This window comes from Rhopalosiphum maidis, chromosome 2, assembly GCF_003676215.2.
Source record: "Rhopalosiphum maidis isolate BTI-1 chromosome 2, ASM367621v3, whole genome shotgun sequence".
Taxonomy (NCBI): Eukaryota; Metazoa; Arthropoda; class Insecta; order Hemiptera; family Aphididae; genus Rhopalosiphum; species Rhopalosiphum maidis.
In genome coordinates this window covers 86,095,187-86,115,921 of record NC_040878.1, presented here as the reverse complement: position 1 = coordinate 86,115,921, position 20,735 = coordinate 86,095,187, and the positions used below count along the sequence as shown (strand labels likewise).

Genomic DNA, 20,735 nt, shown 5'->3' with positions numbered 1-20,735 from the left:
CGGTGTTTTAGTCCATTGCGCGTACTTATGTATTATTATAATACACTCTGTTTTACATTATATTTGCCCTATACAGTGCACCACTCTGACAGCACATAAGAGGCTATACACTTTGGATACTCGCGAAAACGTTTTTGGTATCACCTATAAATATATTATGCATATATTATTGTATTGTATAAACACTCGATATCAAATAATGCGTGTCCCGTTTGGCACAATTCGGAGGGACGAAACAATCATATCTAAACCATATACGCACGCAGGGGTATAATCAAATATTTAATTTATTATAATATACATGATATATAAATGTGTGTCACGTAAATAATATTATAATTTTGGAATCCTCGGGAAACAAATATACTTCTGCAGAGTGCCGGCGGTACCGTCGAGTGTCGTTGAGCAGGATAGGTATTTCGTAGTATTTCGCAATAGCATCGTGTGCGTGCCCTGTCGTAGTACTTATATTATAATCATTTTAGGGCTATTTATTTGTGTCAAATACATATTTTAAAATGAAATGATGTACGCGAATTAGATATTACACCAACTACTATACATATTATTATTAAATCAAATATAGTATACATCTCATAAATACGTTTTACTCGTTATCAGAGTCGCCGAGTACAGGGGGGCTTGGGAGCTGTAGCCCCCCACGAGCTCGATAAGGGGGAGCTCAACCCTCTAAAAGTGAAATTGCTAATACTATTAAAATGTTTTAACATAAAAACAACATAACTAAAATTTAGTAATTGTTTAACGATTAGTAATACTTAGTAATTATTTAGGTAAAACTGTACATGTGTTTATAAAATAGTGAGCCCTCCATGACATTTTCAAAACCTGGCGCCTCTGCTCGTGACTGAATTTATCTTCATAAACATATTATAGTAATAAATAACTAGATCGTACCTATAATATATTTCTGTATAATAATGTCTTATTTCTTATGTAAAATTGTAAATACCATGCATTTATTTTTGGATACGTTCGGTGAGCACTTCCCTCCGGGTATCGTGTTTTATTATTTTTTTTTAACGGTTCTTCGTCTTGTCAACAGGTGAAGATCTGGTTCCAGAACAGACGGACAAAGTGGAAGAAACACGACACCGTGACGACGACGGAATCGTCCGACCCGGCGACGGCTGCCGCCGCTGCCGCGACATCAGCAGGACTCGGTGGCGGAGGTGGACTGGCCAAGTGTTCGCCAAAGGCCGCAGCCGGCGCTAAGTTTCTCAGCGAGGGCGACGACCACTCGTCGCTGGAAGACTCGGAGAGCTGCTACAGCAGCGTGGACGCGGCCGAGTCCAAGGTGGTCACAGCCCGGACGCCCGAGTCACTGCCGCCCACGTCGCCGACGACGGACAACGAGACCGCGGCCACGGCCACTACGACGACCGCCATGGCCAGGGCGCCCAGTTAGAGGGAAAACTCCAGTCGTTTTTTTCAAAATGTTAAAAATAACAAAATAAAACGATCAAAATAAACGAACAGATCGCTATTGGACATAATAATATTGTGTTTGTTTTTCGTTTTTTTTTTCTAGACGCGCGACGATGCGTGCAATAATAATAATATTAATTATTATTATTCGTCTGTGTGTGTGATAAAAATTAATATTAAAAAGCGACTCGGGAAAAATTAAAAACAAAAAAAAAATGATTTAACATTAATATCAATATTATTATTCGATGTTATATCGCTATACTATTATACATATACATATTATATTATATTATAAACTTTTTTTTTTTTTATTAGATTCCTAACATTTAGTAGTACGACACGTGCAAAATACGTAGGTATATACCGTTTAATATGATGGTGTGTGATCAGCAACGATAATATACTTGTACAGCCATTCGCTGATTTTTAACGGATAGACGAACCCACACACTGTATTAATATGATGACGATTACCTATATATATAATATTATAAATATCATATATATTATGTTACGACGACGTGTCGCCTGCAAAACGTTTCCGCTATTATGTACTTTCGCACTGTTCATTTTGTTATAATAATATTAATATTTTGTATTTTCGAGTGTATAATACTGTTGTAAACTAAACGATTAGGAAGAAAATATGTGTGTTCATTATTTTCTGTATTATACGTGATTGTATTTACTATGATATTACATTATATTTAACATTAAAAATGTTAGACACGGGGCCGTGTTTGAAATAAAATAATAAAATAATAATAGTAATAATTCGATCCTTATGTTCAAAAAAAAAAAATAAATAAATAAGTAAATAAATAGTTTGTTGCACTCGGGAAAATTAAAATATATATTTACATAAGTATAGTACTTATATTAAAACGATAAATATTTTACGATTTCTGATTTATTATCAAAAAAAAAAAAAAAAAACAAGTAATACTATTTTGTCGCAATAATAATTAATAATAACAAACGATAAGGTGAAATGAGCAAATATTATCTTATAGGTATCATCCTTCAAACACGGCCCTCGTTTGTTGTGTTGAATTTTTCATTTCTCGTTTTGTAAATAACATAATTATTATAATATCATTTTATTGATGTAGTCGACACACGCACAAGAGGTGGGGTCTTAAATATTTCAATTAGTTGTCCCCGATAAAACGTCACATTTCTACCATTACCCGTCTGTTCACGGGATTTTTAGTTTTTCTTTTATTCGACGACTCGTGAAGTACAAATGATTACAAATATCGTGATTTTGTTTTCTCCGTTCGAGTATTAAATGTACCTTTATATACCTCTCTCTCTCTCTCTCTCTCTTTGCGGCTATGCTCTCTTTATTAATATTTTATCGCTGTACGTTATCAATATTATTATTACTATTACTATTTGTATTGTTTTTTGTTTAGAGTGTATCTATCGTCTACGAATATCTTGTGTATTTGTTTTTATGTTATAATGTGTAAGAAAAAAAACGTCTTTATTTTGTAACGCCCTCCTTGACGGACGAACTGTACTGAATAGGAAAAAAAACTACGGTCTTTAGGACCTAAACAACGATCGATTATATACATTAAAATATTTTTGAATATTAATTAAACAAAACTCTCGCGATACTTTTCCTGAATTATTACCTATTTTATGATAATATTACGTGTCCATGATTATTAATTGTATACCATGCACGCTGCACGCGCATCCGTGTGTTTATTATATATTGTGTATAGAATGTGTATTGTGTATAGTACTTCCATAATAATATGTACCGCCTTCAACGGATATTGTGTATAAAAATCCAACGTGTATAATATTTATGAAGATTTATTTTCAGTGTGTTACATGTTATTTTTTTAAAAAAAAAAACCAACATAATAAATGTGAAAGGAGAATTATAATATTAATTGCATTTTCGGCGTTTTTAATGTCATTACAAAACATGAATTTTTTTTATATATAACTCGGTGCACGAGCACGCGAAAAGAGTGTACGTTTTCAGTCACTTCAGCGACATCTGTTATTCAAATAATAATAATATGGCGCTTCAAACGTGCTACATAATGTGTGAGACACCGAGACGCCATCTAGCTTACGTTCCGTCGGCGTATTCCGATCGAAAAAATACCCACACTGGACGAGCAACAGTAATAAGCAAGGACTCGGATTTTATAGAACTAAAAATAAATTAAATGTGCGCTATAATATGCTCTAAAAATATGAAAAATAGAAAAAATAAAATTGTATTCTATTCATAATTAAAAAAAAAAACTTGTATTTATAATAATTACTGTTCAATAGGCCAATACGCCGGACTATTTAAAAATATAAATATGAACGACAATGTAGGTATTTTTCATATATATTTTAAAAAAAAAAACAATTAAAATAAATGACAACGTTTTTATAGTTCTTGTGCCACATAATAGATTTACGAAAATACAAAATAAAACGTTATATTATGCGAATTGGCAAAAAATAATATTATAAAATTTCATATTTAGAGTCCCTAGTGCATAAAACAAATTTATAGCTCACTCTGCTATTTTTATCTGTTTCCTATAATAATGAATAAATACTATAAAATTAGAGCCCCGGTAATAAGAATAACATATTGTTATGTTTAACCGCAAACTGAGATAATTAAAAAGAAAAAAAAACCTCATCGATTTTCATCACCTCATATAATCTAATGAAAATGCCGCTCTTTTCAGTAATACTCCTTCCATCTAGCGGTAAAACGACGAGAGTAGTATATTGTGTAAAAGTATCAATGCTTTTGTTCATAACATAATACAAGTATATTATATTATAACTTAAAAGGCATATTATATACGGTAAATTTAATTTATATTAAAAATTCATATTTTGTGAATGAATTATAAAGTATTATTTATGTCCTACGAAGTTATGACTAAGTATACGAGTATTTATTTAATGGTATGGAGTAACAATTTATAAACAATCACTCGCACATCATTTTTACTATAACTTATTTAGTACATTTTATGTACACAAAATTCATTATAAGAAACTCATTAGTATACGAATAATAATCTATCTTGGTTTATGTGTTAAACGTAATAATATACCGAACGGGTTTATAAATATAAAATGGTTTCCATTCGATTTAATTCATATGCCATTAATATGGTTCATAATTAACTGCGGAAACAACCATCCTCGACGGTTGTTCGACGTAATTAGTAAAAGTGGACTACTTTTATACGCAATCTGTCTCTTCTTCTTGGATGTATATAAGAAATTAGAACTGTAAGATTACGCTGCATTATTATTTATTGATAATACTTATGCTTATATATGAGTACTACGGTGTCCGGCGTCTGCTGGCGTTATTATCTATTTGCCATATTGTAATATTTTCTATTATAGTGCTTGTAAGTTGTAGTCCTTGAATGGTAAATACTATAGCAATTATCTGTAATTGTTTGTTTCTACATAATATAACATCGAACATGACATGCTAAAACGAGTTACGACTTATGGCCCGTAATTAACTACAATTTAATGTAACGTTTTTTTTTAAAACTGTTTGTATAAAAATATAAATAAAAGAAATCTTTTGTAGGTTTAGTAGGTTAAGTGCCTTAAAAATACATACGGCAGTTTTAATATTTTTCGCATAATAATTGATTAAAAATCGACGCACTTCAAAATAGTTGGTTCATCATTCCTTCAAAAATTAAACGTAGTCTGAATTATTACACACAAAATTCACAGCAGCTGGTAATATACCATATTATTATCTTTTCTCTATTAAATTACCAAGTAGTAAATAATTAAGGAAAATACTACTCATTATTAGGTTTTCTGAAAGTATAACCATTAACTGTTCCCCTTGGTTTTGTCCTACTATACGATTTTCCTCATTGTCATATCATTGTATGATTGACTGTGATATAATATAGTTATTACATATAAATTTACATTTCGTTACTTTATGGTTTTCAATGAAACAACGTTTTAATGACATGAAATCATATAATTTTTAAAAACAACTAAAGGTTTTTATTTTAATATGCTAGATCCAGGATCTGAAGCCTGTCCCGATAATGGCCCCCGAGTATGTATAAAAATGATTTTATGCAGTACCTAGTTATGTCCAGTGTTGGGTAGTAACGTAACGTGCGTTACTCGTTACTGTAGCGTAGTTACAATATTCAGTAACGTTATGGTAATTTCATTACCATTATTTTTGGGTAACGGCAAGAGTAACGACGTTAATTACTAAGAAGTAATTTACCAGAAGAACGCGTTACACTATAAATTTAATTATATTTTAATGTTTTCGGGGAATATATATCGCGGTGTAACAAGAGCACTTTCGTAGCTCTTTAGTGTAGCTGGAGACATTTGTACAAAAAAAAAAATGCACGTATAACTGATCAAAATTTTGAAGATACATTATTCTATAAAATAAATATAAAACATGATTGATTTAAAATATACTTTTTTTTTATGAAATTTAAATAACATAAGAGTAACGTTATTTTAACTAGTTACTTTTGAGTAAAAAAAAGTAATGCGTTACATTACTTTTGTTCTTAAGTAACTAACAAGTAATTCTGTAACCTGTAACTTAACTTAGTTACTTTTAAAAAATAACTTACCCAACACTGGTTATGTCTAACTTTAATAGTTTACATTGTATAATCGCGAAGAACGATAATAATATATTATGAAAATGTTGTCAAAGTATAACGTTAGAAAAATAACCATATCCCGATGATAGGGGTTTATAATTTACAAATATTACATTAATATAATTATTTATAATTACGTCTATAATTTAAAATATTGATTAATTTTAATAAATACGTATTCGTTGAATTTATCAATACCAAAGGATCAAGGCGATGTACTGTTAATGTTAAATTAAATACAGTTTTAGTATGAAAAAACTATGAAAAGTAATATTAATCATATTATTGATTTCTTGAGAAATTGAGTATTAGATATATAAGATTATAATGTAAATATCGCTGTGTAGTGTGTGTGATATATCTCTCGTATACGTTTTGTATTAGAATTGCATACACAAAGCGCCGTCTTATAATGTTGTTGTTTTAAATATTGTTTGAGTAAGAACTATTAATACACAATAATTAATAACTTATCGAACTCTCAAAGATTACTATATCGACGGTTAAAGTTTATTTAACTGTGAGTTAATAATAGTATTAAATTCAAACAAAATGGACAGGGTTTACCCTGGACACATTTGGAGATTGTTTTCATGCAATGGAATCGAAAACATATTATTATGCGTCCTGTTATTGTAAATGCGAGATTTTAAAGAGCTGTGGTATTTATATTTATTTACTTTAGAACTTTTTAAATTGTTATTTTAATAAAAATAAGACTTTTGTCTTATAAAATATTTGGTATCGGTGTTTAAAATTTAAAAATCTAAAATTCATGTGACGTATCAAAATAGGAATTTTGCTATACGATAATAATATTATTATTGTCCTGTTCTTACTAGTCGCACTATTTTTTTCAATTTCACCCATCAAACTGCGATTATTCTTTTTATTTGTATGGGACAGGCGAAAACGGATTATAAACAGATCGTGGATTAATAATATGTTTTTGGATAATAATTTAATGATATGATTATAATATAGTTCATATGAATTGAAGTGCATTTAGTGCTATTAATAGAAGTAAAATTAACGAGTATTGATAGACTAATAAATGCACGTATTTTATACTCCAATATTGTAATGTAGTAATACAAAATAACGTAAAATACAAACGTAGCAGTATCTGTACAAAACGAGACAAATCGAGTAGTAGTAGACGTGCCTTGTATTTTCTACGCGTATATAAACATATAAACTATGTTGTTATTGAATATTCACGATCACCGAGCGGAGTAATTCCCGAATAGTTTGTATAACCAACTAAATATTAATAACAATAACAGCCTCGTTCCTAGAATGAGTCTAGAATCTATATAATAATAATATGTATACGCTCATAGGCGTTATTTTGAGAAAAAATTAAAACAAAATTTATAAATTTAATACATTAACAGTTTAGTACAAAATATATAAATTTAATTGTCATAAATATTATAGAAAAAAGTCATGGGGGTGGATATATCCTCCCTCATCCATCTACCCCTGTTTGACCGCCACTGATTGTATTTGGCGACAGTCAATAACATTGTTAACGACAGGTGATAATGGTTGACTAATAAATGATAGGCAAGTAATATTTGTTGTATTTATTTAGTATTATTTTATACATCAATTATCAAGATTTTTATATTTATTTAAATACAAATAGACGCAAGAAGTTACAAAAATGGTATATTATAACAATTGACATATCGTGAGTGCTATATAATAACTAATAACTACATCATAGGGTCGTTTTTAAAATAATTTATCATGGGAGGCCATTGCGTCAATCTCGTTTTAGCTTTTTTAAATTTGTTTGATAAAACGTATTCTACCACTAGAGCGCAGTCTACATACCTCGATAGGCAGTATTATTAAATAACTATATTTTTTTACTGGATTATAAATAGGTATATTTTAGAAGATATGGTTTCTCTTGATTCCTATTACTTGCACCACTTTTCATGGCAGAAAAGCCTAGATTCTATTAAAATATGTGGGTAATTTTTCTTAAAATATAGTCTAAAAATTGTATTACAGGTACGAATTTCCAATAACTTGGTTGATTTATTCTGTTTTTTCAACGTTTGAAATGTTTGAATAAATTACTCTATACTCTATCGTTAAGCATGGGCGTAAATAGGAGCTAGAGTCCTAGAGAACCAAAGTTAAAAATAATTTGAAAGCTAATTGAGGCTAAAAAGTAAAATCTTATTGGGGAGGGGGACTAAATACAAATACGGGAAGGCTAAGCCTCCCCCCCTAGTTACGCCGATATCGTTAAGTTAGTTTAGTCATGTTAGGTAGGTATAAAGAATTTCAAGGGGCCAAGAGAAAAATTTGTTATATCGAGAATTCGTTGTATTTTACATCGTAATATTTTCAAGAGAATGTCAGTTTCGTTTGTTATGTCGCGAGTTGAACCGTTAAACTCATTAACTCATTGTGTAAGTCCAATATGAGTATATTTGTAATTTTAATAATAGTCGGTCATTTTTTTGGGTCCTGCGATAACATTAAGAACAACTGTATAAAGTAGCCGATGTCACTGTATACTTCATTTATTTACTGTTTATTATATGCGATTATCTGGGCCCAGGGTTCGTTATAAAATATAAATAGATTTTGAGCTCCAAAAGCTATTAGCGCTATTTTTATTTGATACTTTATTCTAATTAAACGTATTGTATAAAAGACACATTTAAAATAATTTTAGAACCCAGTCATAGACTCACAGTTCAAAAAGGAACGAGAAAAGAAAACGGATAATGGGATGATTAGATATTTGATATGGGTTTTTATGATATTGGTGACAGTTCTTCTTATGACTAATGATGAGAACATTTATATGTTGGGTTAGGTTTTAATTTTATTAAGTTTTGGAGACGACGTGTTGTTGCGTATTTAGAAAAATAATAATATTTTTACAATAAGACGTTCCTCGCTTGCGCTACCTTTAACTATAGGTATGATAAAATATCATGACGTTTTATTTACATGTCTAATCTTACTAACAATGATAAAGAGTTTGGAGCTTTTAAAAATATTAAACCTCAAAAATGAATACAATATTTTGCATTTCGCCATTAAGAGTATTACATTGTGTACAATTATAATTGTGAACATTTGTTATTATTCTTAAGGTTTTATTTATTTTTTTTTTAATATTTTAAATTTATTTAAGCGGGTTTGTGCACATTTACCCTAAAAAATAGTATGGGTACATGTAAGCAGAGGGTGGGTAATAGGTAAGTGTTTATGAATAAGTAAGGAATATTTTTTCATTATTGTATAATTCCTAGTTCCTGTTAATGGCTGTTATAAATTTGGAAACGGAATCGCTAAGCGTTGATAAGTTTTTTGAAATTGAAATGATAAATGCGGCCACCGAATTAAATCTTTTGTCTAACATTACTCCAAGATACTTGACGGTTGGTTTCCAAGGGATATTTATCCCTAATTACATTGTTGAAAATTTGAAATTTAACAAGAGTGGAGTATACTTTGATCTTGAGTCGTAGATTGAACAACACGAAACATGATTATACTTTTTAAAGGATTTATTAATACCTTTTTGTATCTTTACAGACTATGGTAATAGGAATATTGTTTACACTAAATAAACAATTGTGATGGGAATAAAACAGAAACCTCTTTTTAATTAAAATGATAAACATAATTTTATATTTTTAAACATTGTTTACCACTTTTGAGCGGATACGAAAATGCCTCAAAAAGTACGAAAATGTGTTGCCTGCAGTTTGGATTATGATAACGTATAATTTAATCCTCTTTGTCTCCTATTTATCGCAGATTTGTCGGTAACGGAAAGTTGCCGTTTTATCGACTTTATGTAAGCCTGTCATTATGCACCTAATACCTATGTAGCGGCTTTAAAGTCCAAGAATGAAATTTGGTTTGGCTTTTAGAACAAAAATTAAATAAACTCAATTATAACTGCGTTTTGTAGGTAATTGTTTTTAGAATATTTTATTTGTCTTGGTAATTGTATTGCCTTAAGTTAAAAAAAGTTCAATATAATCGCTAACGAGTATTAAGTCGTGAATGTACTCTATGACTTCGTATATTTGGAACTTTTTAAGTATTTATAATATTATTTTTATTGATTTAAAAAAAAGAATAACCAATGCAAATTATTAAGTGCTTTGAATATTTTATGTGTTTTTATAAATTAATCAAAGTTCGCTTTAAATTCGAAATTAGTGCAATAAGCCAATAACTCATGTACCTATAACCTTCCTAGTACTTACACTCATGTCTGTGTAGCATAGTAGCATATTTCATATTTATCAGTTCTACGTAAATGTTATTTACTCTCACTCATACCTTGATGTGTATAATATTATATCTCATAGCTAGGGTCATTTTATAAATGTGTGCTACGCAGAGAGCCCGAGAGCGTTACCATGTCGTCAAAAACCACTTGTGGGTTAGTTTTGGTTTAAGTTTTAAACCAGATAGGTACAAAATAAAAAAAAAACAAAAAAGTTAATCTAAAATATGCTATTCACAATTTTTACAAATCGTACAAAAACGTCAAAAACAAATTTTACGATAAGAAAAAATAATATATTATAAAACAATAAGCGATTAAATAACTTAAACGTTTATTCGTGTCAAACAAAATTTTAAGTACACCGAATATAAACTGTATAAATTAATGTATGTTATTGAAATAGGTACGAAATATAATATATAACATTGTACGCCGTATATTTACTAGGCGCAGCAGCAAACCAAACGACGAAAAAACCTTTTAGTACGTTTCCACAGAGAAATGCGTTTCTTATTCTTCACGATTTTTTGTGCCGCTTCGGACGAACAATCGTCGGCTGAAATTTCTATTTCTATTTCGGCAGACGTCTCGCCTATTTTAATATTGGGCAAGGAAACGCATCGCCTCACCGTCGGACCGATGACTTCGACGGCGCTCACCGTCGGATCGTCGACGGAATGTTGCCGCAACGACGACGCGGCAACCGGCGTTTCGGCTTTTGCGGCAGGCGCCATCACGGCGGCGTTCACGATGGCGATCATTCGCCGCATCTGCGGCCCCGCGTAATTTGCCAGCAGAATCGGCGACGGACGATACTCACCGAGTGGCGCGTCTACGTGATTCTGCCGCGGTACATCGCCATCGCCGTCGGACGTCATTATTTTGATGTTCGGCATCGATCTGAAAATCGGTTTAGCCGCCTTTAAACCCGAGAATTCCGAAATGTTCGCCGTGGGCTGCGCGTTTTTCGACTTTTTCGAGATGGGAATAACCATCGATTCCGGTTTGATTTCGCAATCGATCTTAATGTCAATACTATCTTGCATCATGATTTGTTGCGAACACGCGTATAATAAACGATAAAAGAGAAGCGAGTTCACTACCGTCTCAAGAATTATTAGATATGTGCTTTTAGAAATAACACTGAAAACCAACTGTAGTATCAGATAGATATTATTACGACGAATATTTTATATTTCAACAATATATGGTTGACAATAGCAACATATTATTTTTTATTATTTATTATCAGCCAGATTCGGACAAAGAGAGTACATCAAATAATATAAAATACAAGGGAAAAAAAATAATAGTACAGAAAAAGAAAAATTACTATAGAATTTTAAAATTAAGTCTTAGCATAATTGCAGTTATTTTTTTTTCAAAACATATACACAAACAGTGAAGTTTAAATTCGTTACCAAAATAAAAGTTTAAAGCAAAGCTGTTTATTTTATTATTTTTTTTTTCACTAATCAGTATAATGAGTGGTTTAGATTTAATAATAAAATTATGATGATTTTGATTATTAACAGCTTTGAGTGCATCAAATGCAACACACGATACAGTATGATAATAACTAAAAATATCATCAGACGCAAAACATATGATAATATACCAGCATAAAAGTTAAATGTTCCACAATATTAATAATGATTAGGTATGTATACCTACTATAAAAACAATGAAAATCGTTATTCATAGTCTAAGTATGTAATTTCGTCCAAATTTAAACTTAAAATAAAATCGTGCTTAGGATATATTATTTAGATTTTTAGTTTTAATATGAACTTCACATGAACAACTAATACAAATTATAATTATAAATTTACAAATTAAGAAAAATGTTTTTCAAATTTATGAATATTTACAAAAACAATTTACAGTTTTTTGTGATTTTGAAATGTTGCCATAATTTTAACTTTAAATGCTCATGATAATAACTTATGCCTGTGTATTTTAAATAAGTATTAATTATAGCTATTTAAGAACAACTTATATGGGTTCTATTTTATATTAAATTTTCAAGCTTATTGAAAGAAAAAAAAATATTAGGTATAGATGAAAATAAATATTACTAATTAAATAACTAAAATCCATATTTTTTGTTAAAATATCTATTTTTGTCCAAATTTGAATTTTAAATACCTTGCTATAAAAAAAATTATTATCATACATTTTGAGTTCCGTATTAAATACTTATAAAAAACCTTCTATTTAAGTCTTTAAGTGTTAGATATAAGAACTGAATATTTCATAAACTTTGATGATTTGATAATTAGCTAATAGCTTGCTTGTAAAAAAAAAAAAACCTGTATATTTTATATTTTTTTACTAGTTCTTATATGATCAATGTATTGTGGAATATTGTATTAGAGTTTCAAGATTTTATATCCATCAAATAAATTCTTAACAAGATAAACAGAAAAGAAAAGAAAACATTAAAAAATTAAAAGTTATCTATGAATATAAAAAGCTCAAAATTTCAATTTTCTACAATTGTTATTGGTTTTTAATTAGGTATAGCAAAATGACAGGTATCATTTGAGGATAAATAATTATTGTATTCATCCATGCAATAACATAAAAATTTAAATTACAAACGCTCAAATGAATTTTACTTAACCTAACTTCCTAAAGTAGGTACCAATTTGTTACCAGAAATCACTAACAAAGTTGAAAATTGAAGCATTTTTACCACTTGATTACAATTCAAAACAAAAACAATATCTAAAATAAACAAAAAAATGTTGATAAGTATAGTTAAATTTAAAAAAGTGTTTCATACATTCATAATATCTCCTACGTCTAGTAAAACTTATTATCTTATACAAATATAAGGTAAAAAAAATAAATAATAATTTAAGAAAATTAAGTAATTAAATTCATTCATCACAATTATAGTTTTTAGTAGCAAGTAAGAGAATAATTATATTTACAGTCACAATGTCACACAATACTCGAAATAGTATCTATCATTGATTGTAAATAAAATTATAAAACGCTTAAGTTAAGTACCTAATTTACTTTTATATAATGCCTACTAATAACTAATAATGAAAACATATACGATCATGCAATTTATTAAAGCTGCATTTCATAGGTATTTAATAATAATTTTTTTTATATTTATATATATTTATTATATAATATATAATAAATCTTTGTATAAATAATGATAAAATAATATCTACATAATGTTAATTTTGTTTAATTTTTTTTTTTTATTATTTATATTTTCTGAACTAATAATTTATTATCATTGTTGATTAATAATTTTAAGATATAAGTATCTGTATACCTACAAATATAATAATTCAAATATATAAAATAGTTTGGATTAAAAATTAAATTGATAGTTTTAATTTTTTTTTCAGTTAAAAAAACATACCTTTGGAGTTTGTATGGAATAATTCTTAAGAGGCTAAATCGGTATAATTTATGTGCCCTCGCAAATAGTATAGTATTAAATCTTAGGTATATTATCTTGAATCATAATTATTGTTATTTATTTTTAAATATACAATAATATTATGTTAAATTTGTATTGTATTGTTAAAATATATTCTATTATTATTTAAACTGTTGGATTTGATATATTTATGATTTATTTTTATATTTAATTAAAAACTATATAAATATGAAGTTAAATAATATAAACATAAAATTCATTATTTATATAAATTTAGCTTAATTATACTTCTTTTCATTGCGTTCAACATGTCAGGATGGCCGAGCGGTCTAAGGCGCCAGACTCAAGGTTACACCTTGGCCTGCATTGCAGGTCGATTCGAGCATTCTGGTCCTCATCTGAGGGCGTGGGTTCGAATCCCACTTCTGACAAATTTTTTTGCATTTTTTCACGATTTTAAAAATACAACATTATAATAATATTTTATTGTTCAAAATTCATTTTCTATATAATATTTAACATACTTATTTTATTTTTTCTGTTACAAAAATAATATTAATAATAATATCTACGTATGAAAGTTTTTAGTTATAACTTATAAACCATAGGATATTAGAATGCAATAATAGCATAGGTTATTAATCGTGAAATTTTTATTTAACATGTGTTATTAATTATTTATGATTAGTTATAAAAATAAATTTATATTATGTATTTTATGTGATTGTTAATCAGTAGTTACTAGTTAATTAAACAATTATGTAATCGAATAACAAAATTCGATAAATTCATATATTGACTTGACTTTCCACTATTAAATTGTTGGATTTTATCTTTGTCTTACAATTAACGTTCTTTTAATTTCCTATCTTCAGAAAAATGTTGTAAATGGATCCTATTTAATTAAATATAATATGTATGTATAAATGTATACATTATACATCAGTTTTTATTTATATTATACAATAATTGTGTCAATGTTTAATACAACTAAGCGAACACAACTTTTTTAAATGATATAATAATTAATTTAATGTGCACAAACACAATACGTTTTTGGAGAGGAGTAATAGAAGCCGCCTCCTCGTGGTGCTCTCCGAGTTATGCTAAATGGCTTGCTTAAACTAATTTCGAGACAGTGTTTCCCAAAACGTTGAACGCGAAACCGTGATCGAAAAGAATGCAATTGTTTTTAGGCGATGAGAGGAAGCTGCTTTATTATATTATTTGGTTGAAAATGCTACTTGGGCAATGGGCGGTGAGAGGGAGGTTTTATTTTACTATTTATAAGTGTATCGCTTATATCGCGTCGATTAGATTATAGTTTTTTCTGTATGTAAATAACATATTATATTGAACCACAGCCAATATTTGCACTTGTGTGATAACTATACTCGATCCGTATTATTATATTGCATATGCATGCCAACATAATTTGAATTAACCGCATAGCGGGTATCTGGTATGTAGATGATACGTACATTAATATTATATCAATCGTAAATAATTATTGCCATACGGGTTAATTGACCTTTCGGCTGAAAGGTTGTTCGAGCCGCGCCAGCATATGTTGTATAATACGGTCCGTATTCATTAAATAGCTACCGACAGCAATACACGATAATGGACAGGTTAATCCGAACAATAGTGTGTATCAACAACTTAATGCACATTATATTGTACATTATTGTATTATTATATATTATTATTATTATAATGTTGTGCACGATGTACGCGTACGGACGTACTGTGCGCGTAGACTGTATACACAGCCAGTGGTATATCGAGAGTTTCGTCTTATTGGAGTAGTATCCATGACCCGTAGTGCGCCTACTCAAAATATCCCATCACGTCTATTTTCTCAGAATCAACGTTCGGCATTCGAATACAAATTATTACTGTTACGCAATTCACGTTATTTGACGATAAAATAACGCCAATAGTTGACTTCGTTAAACGGTTCTGATGCTGAACAGCCCATTCAGTCCCATTCCTTACGTGGTTATATAAAAAAAAATAAGTTTTCAGAAAATTGTATTATTGAAGCCTCTAAGCTATAAGGCACAGATTTCCGACCGTATGGATATTCTAAAATTATTAATGATAGGAAAAAAATTCAAAAAATTTTAAATGTATCTCCGTTTACACATTCATAGGTATCTTGGCGAAAAAAAAACACATCAAAGAAGAAATATCTAGATACAATAGATGTACAAACGTATTCAATAAGATATTTCAGAGTTTATCCTTGATACCGAATTACCGCGGACACGTGTTTATTCTGAATTTTGTGTCAAAACGCCAATGATCCATGAATAAATATTTTCTTGAAATGCTAAAAAATAAATAAATAAGGTTAGTCTTAAAATACGTCAACGTATTGAGGACGTAGTTAAAAACCGATTTGTCTTCATACAATATTTACATAATATTTAGTTTTCTATAGTGGACGATGACATTATTATTTTAAACGACAGTGACTACGAATAATAATAATTTATTTGCGAAACAATTACTAAGTAGCACGGTAAAATTCGTTTGTATAATATTATGATTGCGCGTGGCTAATGGTATATAAACCGGAAAACACCTATACTTAATGAATTCGCGTTTTTCGTATAATTTACGGACGGACGGAATATTATTATTCAGTCCTTCAGATGGCTAATTAAGCGGTCTAAAGATCTAATAGTTTATTATGAATTTATGACTTCGTATGACTGAATTCAGATATACCCACTTCGGTTTTATAAATTACATTATATTGTACACAGTGAGTGATGATGAGTATCATTCATTATTTAGAAAAAAATTATAACGCTTTGAAACATTTTTTTATTAGACGATTTCAAATAATAGTTAAAATAAAAGTTCAAAATAACATTAAAAAAAATATGTTTGTATACATTTATTACTATTTTTTATAGTAATATAATGTTATTCCTTTTTTGATTGACATCGTATATTTATAATTAAATTTCCAAAGTATTTTTCAATTAAAATAAACCGAATACCTACAATTTATTTTAATTAATGATAAGTATTCTCAATTCTCAAAGTTTAAATGAACGGAATAGTAGACCAATATTTTGTATAGTACACTCTAGAAAAGTCTCTGTCATCCCGCTTCGTTCATATGTAAACTTTAAATTTATTTACAACTTAATTAAATTTTATAAACAACGAACTTTGTTTAAACTTAATAACTAAATCCATTTCAACAATTTAAAATCAATTTTAAATAGAAACTATATTTTTGCGTGTAAAATAAAATTATTATTTATTATTCTGTTTTCATTTTAGATATGTTTAATATTTAAGTTTAAGATCATACATTTTATTTTTTTAGTAGATCTATATGTCATTATATTATGCATAAACTTCTATTTTAAACATATCTAATGAATTTTTCACATATGAAAAACTAAATCTATGTACCTAAATATTTCGTGAGTATGTTTAAGTAAATACTTAAATGTATCCTAAATTTTACGCCAAAAACTAAATATTTTTCGTTATGTTGTAAATATTTAATGTAAATAAAAATAAATTTAAAGTCGAAAATTAAATTGTTTTATAAACAAAGAACATGACTTATATTATAAATATACATAAAAATTGAATTATTAAGATAACAGTAAAAATCAATCTTTTATTTTTTTTACATTTGTTTTTGATTTTAATAATAATAATGAGTATAATGACCATAATAATTGATGTATATTCATATTTCATATATTCATATACTTTATGATTGTATATAATTAAAAATGAGGTTGACAGCGATCACGCAAACTGTGAGGTTTGAAATTTCTAATGTGTGTCGCATAACTTAGTTACTATGTACATTTACATAAAATATACTTAAGTTTTGTGTTATTAAGAAAAAATCCAGTAGGTAGGTAACTACATGCAATAAAGTAATTTAAAATGCTTGTACCTAATAAAATCATTATTGCAATTTGCAATATTACTTATTAGAGCATTTTAAACGTTTACATTATTTGGTCATACTTGTAAAATAATATAATATATATAATTGTTATTATCTACCTTCAAATTTCGGTCAATCGTTTGATGGCAAAAACCTAATTTCGTTAATTTCGTTACTTACGTTAAAAATTATGATAGTACCTATAATATTGTTTGAATATTTTATTTGTTTACATTTGACGATTTATATATTTTAATGTGTACTATATTAAATGATACATGTGTTCGTACATACACATAATTTATACGGTAATAGGTAATGCATGTTTATTTTTTTTAAGTGTTTAGTATACTATAGTATAAAAACTAACAACTTATTTTCAAAGTTTATATTTTAAAGGTCAACTAATTGTTTCAAAATATTTCACACACATATTTTTGTAGTAACTTTACCAGGTTTTTAACTACGTTTTGTGTCCTTTTTATGAGTTTATAGTCTATTGAGAAGTATATTGCGACTTACGCGTAGATAAATTCGTTTTTGTTCAAAAATAAATCGTTCTTTGGAGATACTAAACTTGATTTTAAAGATGAAAAACTTAAATAATCTATGTACATATGTATTTATTGAAAGTAAAAAAAAAATATAATTTAAATTAATACTCAAAAAGGAAAAATAATATAATATATTTATAATGTATATGTATCATAATTGTGAACGCCGAACGGGGAGTCGAATATTAAAGAAATACCATTTAAATTAAACAAATAAATAACAGATAAGCGTTCAAAAAATAATTCACCGACAGAAATAAAGTTTTTATAGTTTAGATGCAAGAATGAAGTTGAATTTTCACGCGTCGTAGTTAGATGTATGATAAGAATACGTTTGTCTTTACACTGGATTGATTTTATATAATAAAATTTGTTTTTTCGCAAGCAGATAATAAAAAAGCTCGTTAAATATATATTTATATATTTATTGTGTTAAAAACTTTTTCTAGTATGTTATATCTTTTTTTTTATTATTGAATTCAATTTTGTTTTATAACGATTTTGAAGTTAGTTTACATTGTTTAAATTTTTGTAACTAAAATTACATTATGTTAAAGTATTCGTTTAGTTTTCAACGAATCACTATAGAAATGATAAAATAGCTATCTTTTGATTTAACATTATTTTAATATAAATACGTTATATTTGTATCATGAACTTTCAGAATCATAAAAAGTTTTATATTAGCTCCATTTGTTCATACGTCAGGATGGCCGAGCGGTCTAAGGCGCCAGACTCAAGGAGATCCCTTAGCCTACTATGTAGGCTCGATTGAGCGTTCTGGTCCTCATCTGAGGGCGTGGGTTCGAATCCCACTTCTGACAAACAATTAATATTTTGCACTTTTGCAATGATTTTTATACTTATAATTAGTGAATGAATTAGATCAAATACTGTTGAAACCTTAAAAAATGAAACTTTTGCCAAGTGTTAATATATTATTACAGTTTTCAAAACATTTTGAATTTTTTTTTAGTTATACTTAGACAATTGGATTTTTGATATATTTTTTTAATTGTTAATAATGTATTTTTTACTTTTTAAGAATTTTAAATTTTTAACAGATGTCATCGAAAATTTGAAAATTATATTGTAGTAAATAAAATGTTCAATATTCGTACCTGAGATAAGAAAAATAAATACAAAATTCTTTATAAGTTTCTCAACATATATTAAAAAAAAATTCTACCGAAGTCATCACATTAGTTTATTATAATTGTATTTGTTATTTTGTTGTAACTAAAAATCGAAGAACTGTAAATACTTTGAAATGGTCACCAAATGTTTATATGATCTTTTTATATCTATACAAAATATATACTATTATATAAAGTATTATTATTAAAATATACTATTATTTACAGAATATTTCTACTATTTTTGAGTTATTTATAGACATTTGAAATTTTCATAAAATATCCCACATAGTTATTCTTACAGGTGTATAAAAATATTTTAAAACTTATTGACATAATTTATTTTTATAGACATTTTAATTCAAATTTAGAAAAATTACATATCTCAACTGTATGAATGTATTTTCTTATATTTCATTATACAATCTTTTCAGGAAAAAATATTTCAATCTACTGTATTACTAATAATAAAAAAAATTACTTTATCTAAAAATCAACATTAAAAAACACATGTTGTAATAAACCTAACATAAAATATACTTATAGTGACATAAGACCATTTCCGCGGAAAATCGTTTTTCGTATTCAATGATTGAATGTTATTGAATTCAAATTTAACACTCTAATTATACAGAGACCTACTCGAAACCTACTATATAAGGTAGAGCGGTACCCATTTGCTCATCTTTTTTAAAGTGTTTAATCCCCATATATGTTTTGGCTGGGATTTATTAGTTTGAAATGCAAACAAGCGGACTCTATTAAAAACGAACGATTAAATTATTTTATTATATATAATTGTGAAATTATTGCTATTGAGGCGATTAATGTCATCGTCACCGACGACGCGACGTTGAAACATTGACTAGTAAAGTACTAAGTAGTAACTCATGACTTTACCTAATTACTTAACCGATTCGGGCCAATTACTCGATTATCAATAATGTGTATAAAGATCTTTGAATAAACGAACATTGTATACCATATGTATGCTGTAGAAATATAATACAGTGAAACCTCTGATTAGCGAACACTCTCGGCCACCGACGTTTTGTCCGCTATTCAGGGAGGTTAAATTTTTAAAATTCATAAAAAGTAAATATTTTAAAAGAAAAAATATGCACTATGTTTAATTTAATTATAATATTTTAACAATTATAACAAATCAGTCAAATACAATGTGCCTAAACGAATATTACTTATTTAAAGTATAATATACGTGGTATGTGGGCAAAGAATCTTACGGGTTTGTATTGGATAATTTTTCACTTGGATAAAGTTTTAAAATCGTTAGTTTG

General features: G+C 28.0%; 1 protein-coding gene and 2 non-coding genes across 3 annotated transcripts in view; all 3 read left to right on the top strand.

Moving 5' to 3' along the window:
- LOC113551982 (homeobox protein Hmx-like) overlaps positions 1-1,636 on the top strand; it is a 92,761-nt gene extending 91,125 nt beyond the window's left edge. The window contains exon 3 of the mRNA XM_026954611.1: positions 1,067-1,636. Coding sequence (XP_026810412.1) covers positions 1,067-1,429 — 363 coding nt within the window. The 3' untranslated portion in view covers positions 1,430-1,636. The remainder of the gene's footprint in view (positions 1-1,066) is intronic.
- A 12,487-nt stretch (positions 1,637-14,123) lies between these two features.
- On the top strand, positions 14,124-14,244 carry Trnal-caa. Its single transcript has 2 exons — positions 14,124-14,161; positions 14,199-14,244. It is a non-coding gene; the product is annotated as a tRNA-Leu (tRNA).
- A 4,760-nt stretch (positions 14,245-19,004) lies between these two features.
- Positions 19,005-19,125, top strand: Trnal-caa. The gene is made up of 2 exons: positions 19,005-19,042; positions 19,080-19,125. It is a non-coding gene; the product is annotated as a tRNA-Leu (tRNA).
- Positions 19,126-20,735: the final 1,610 nt, after the last annotated feature.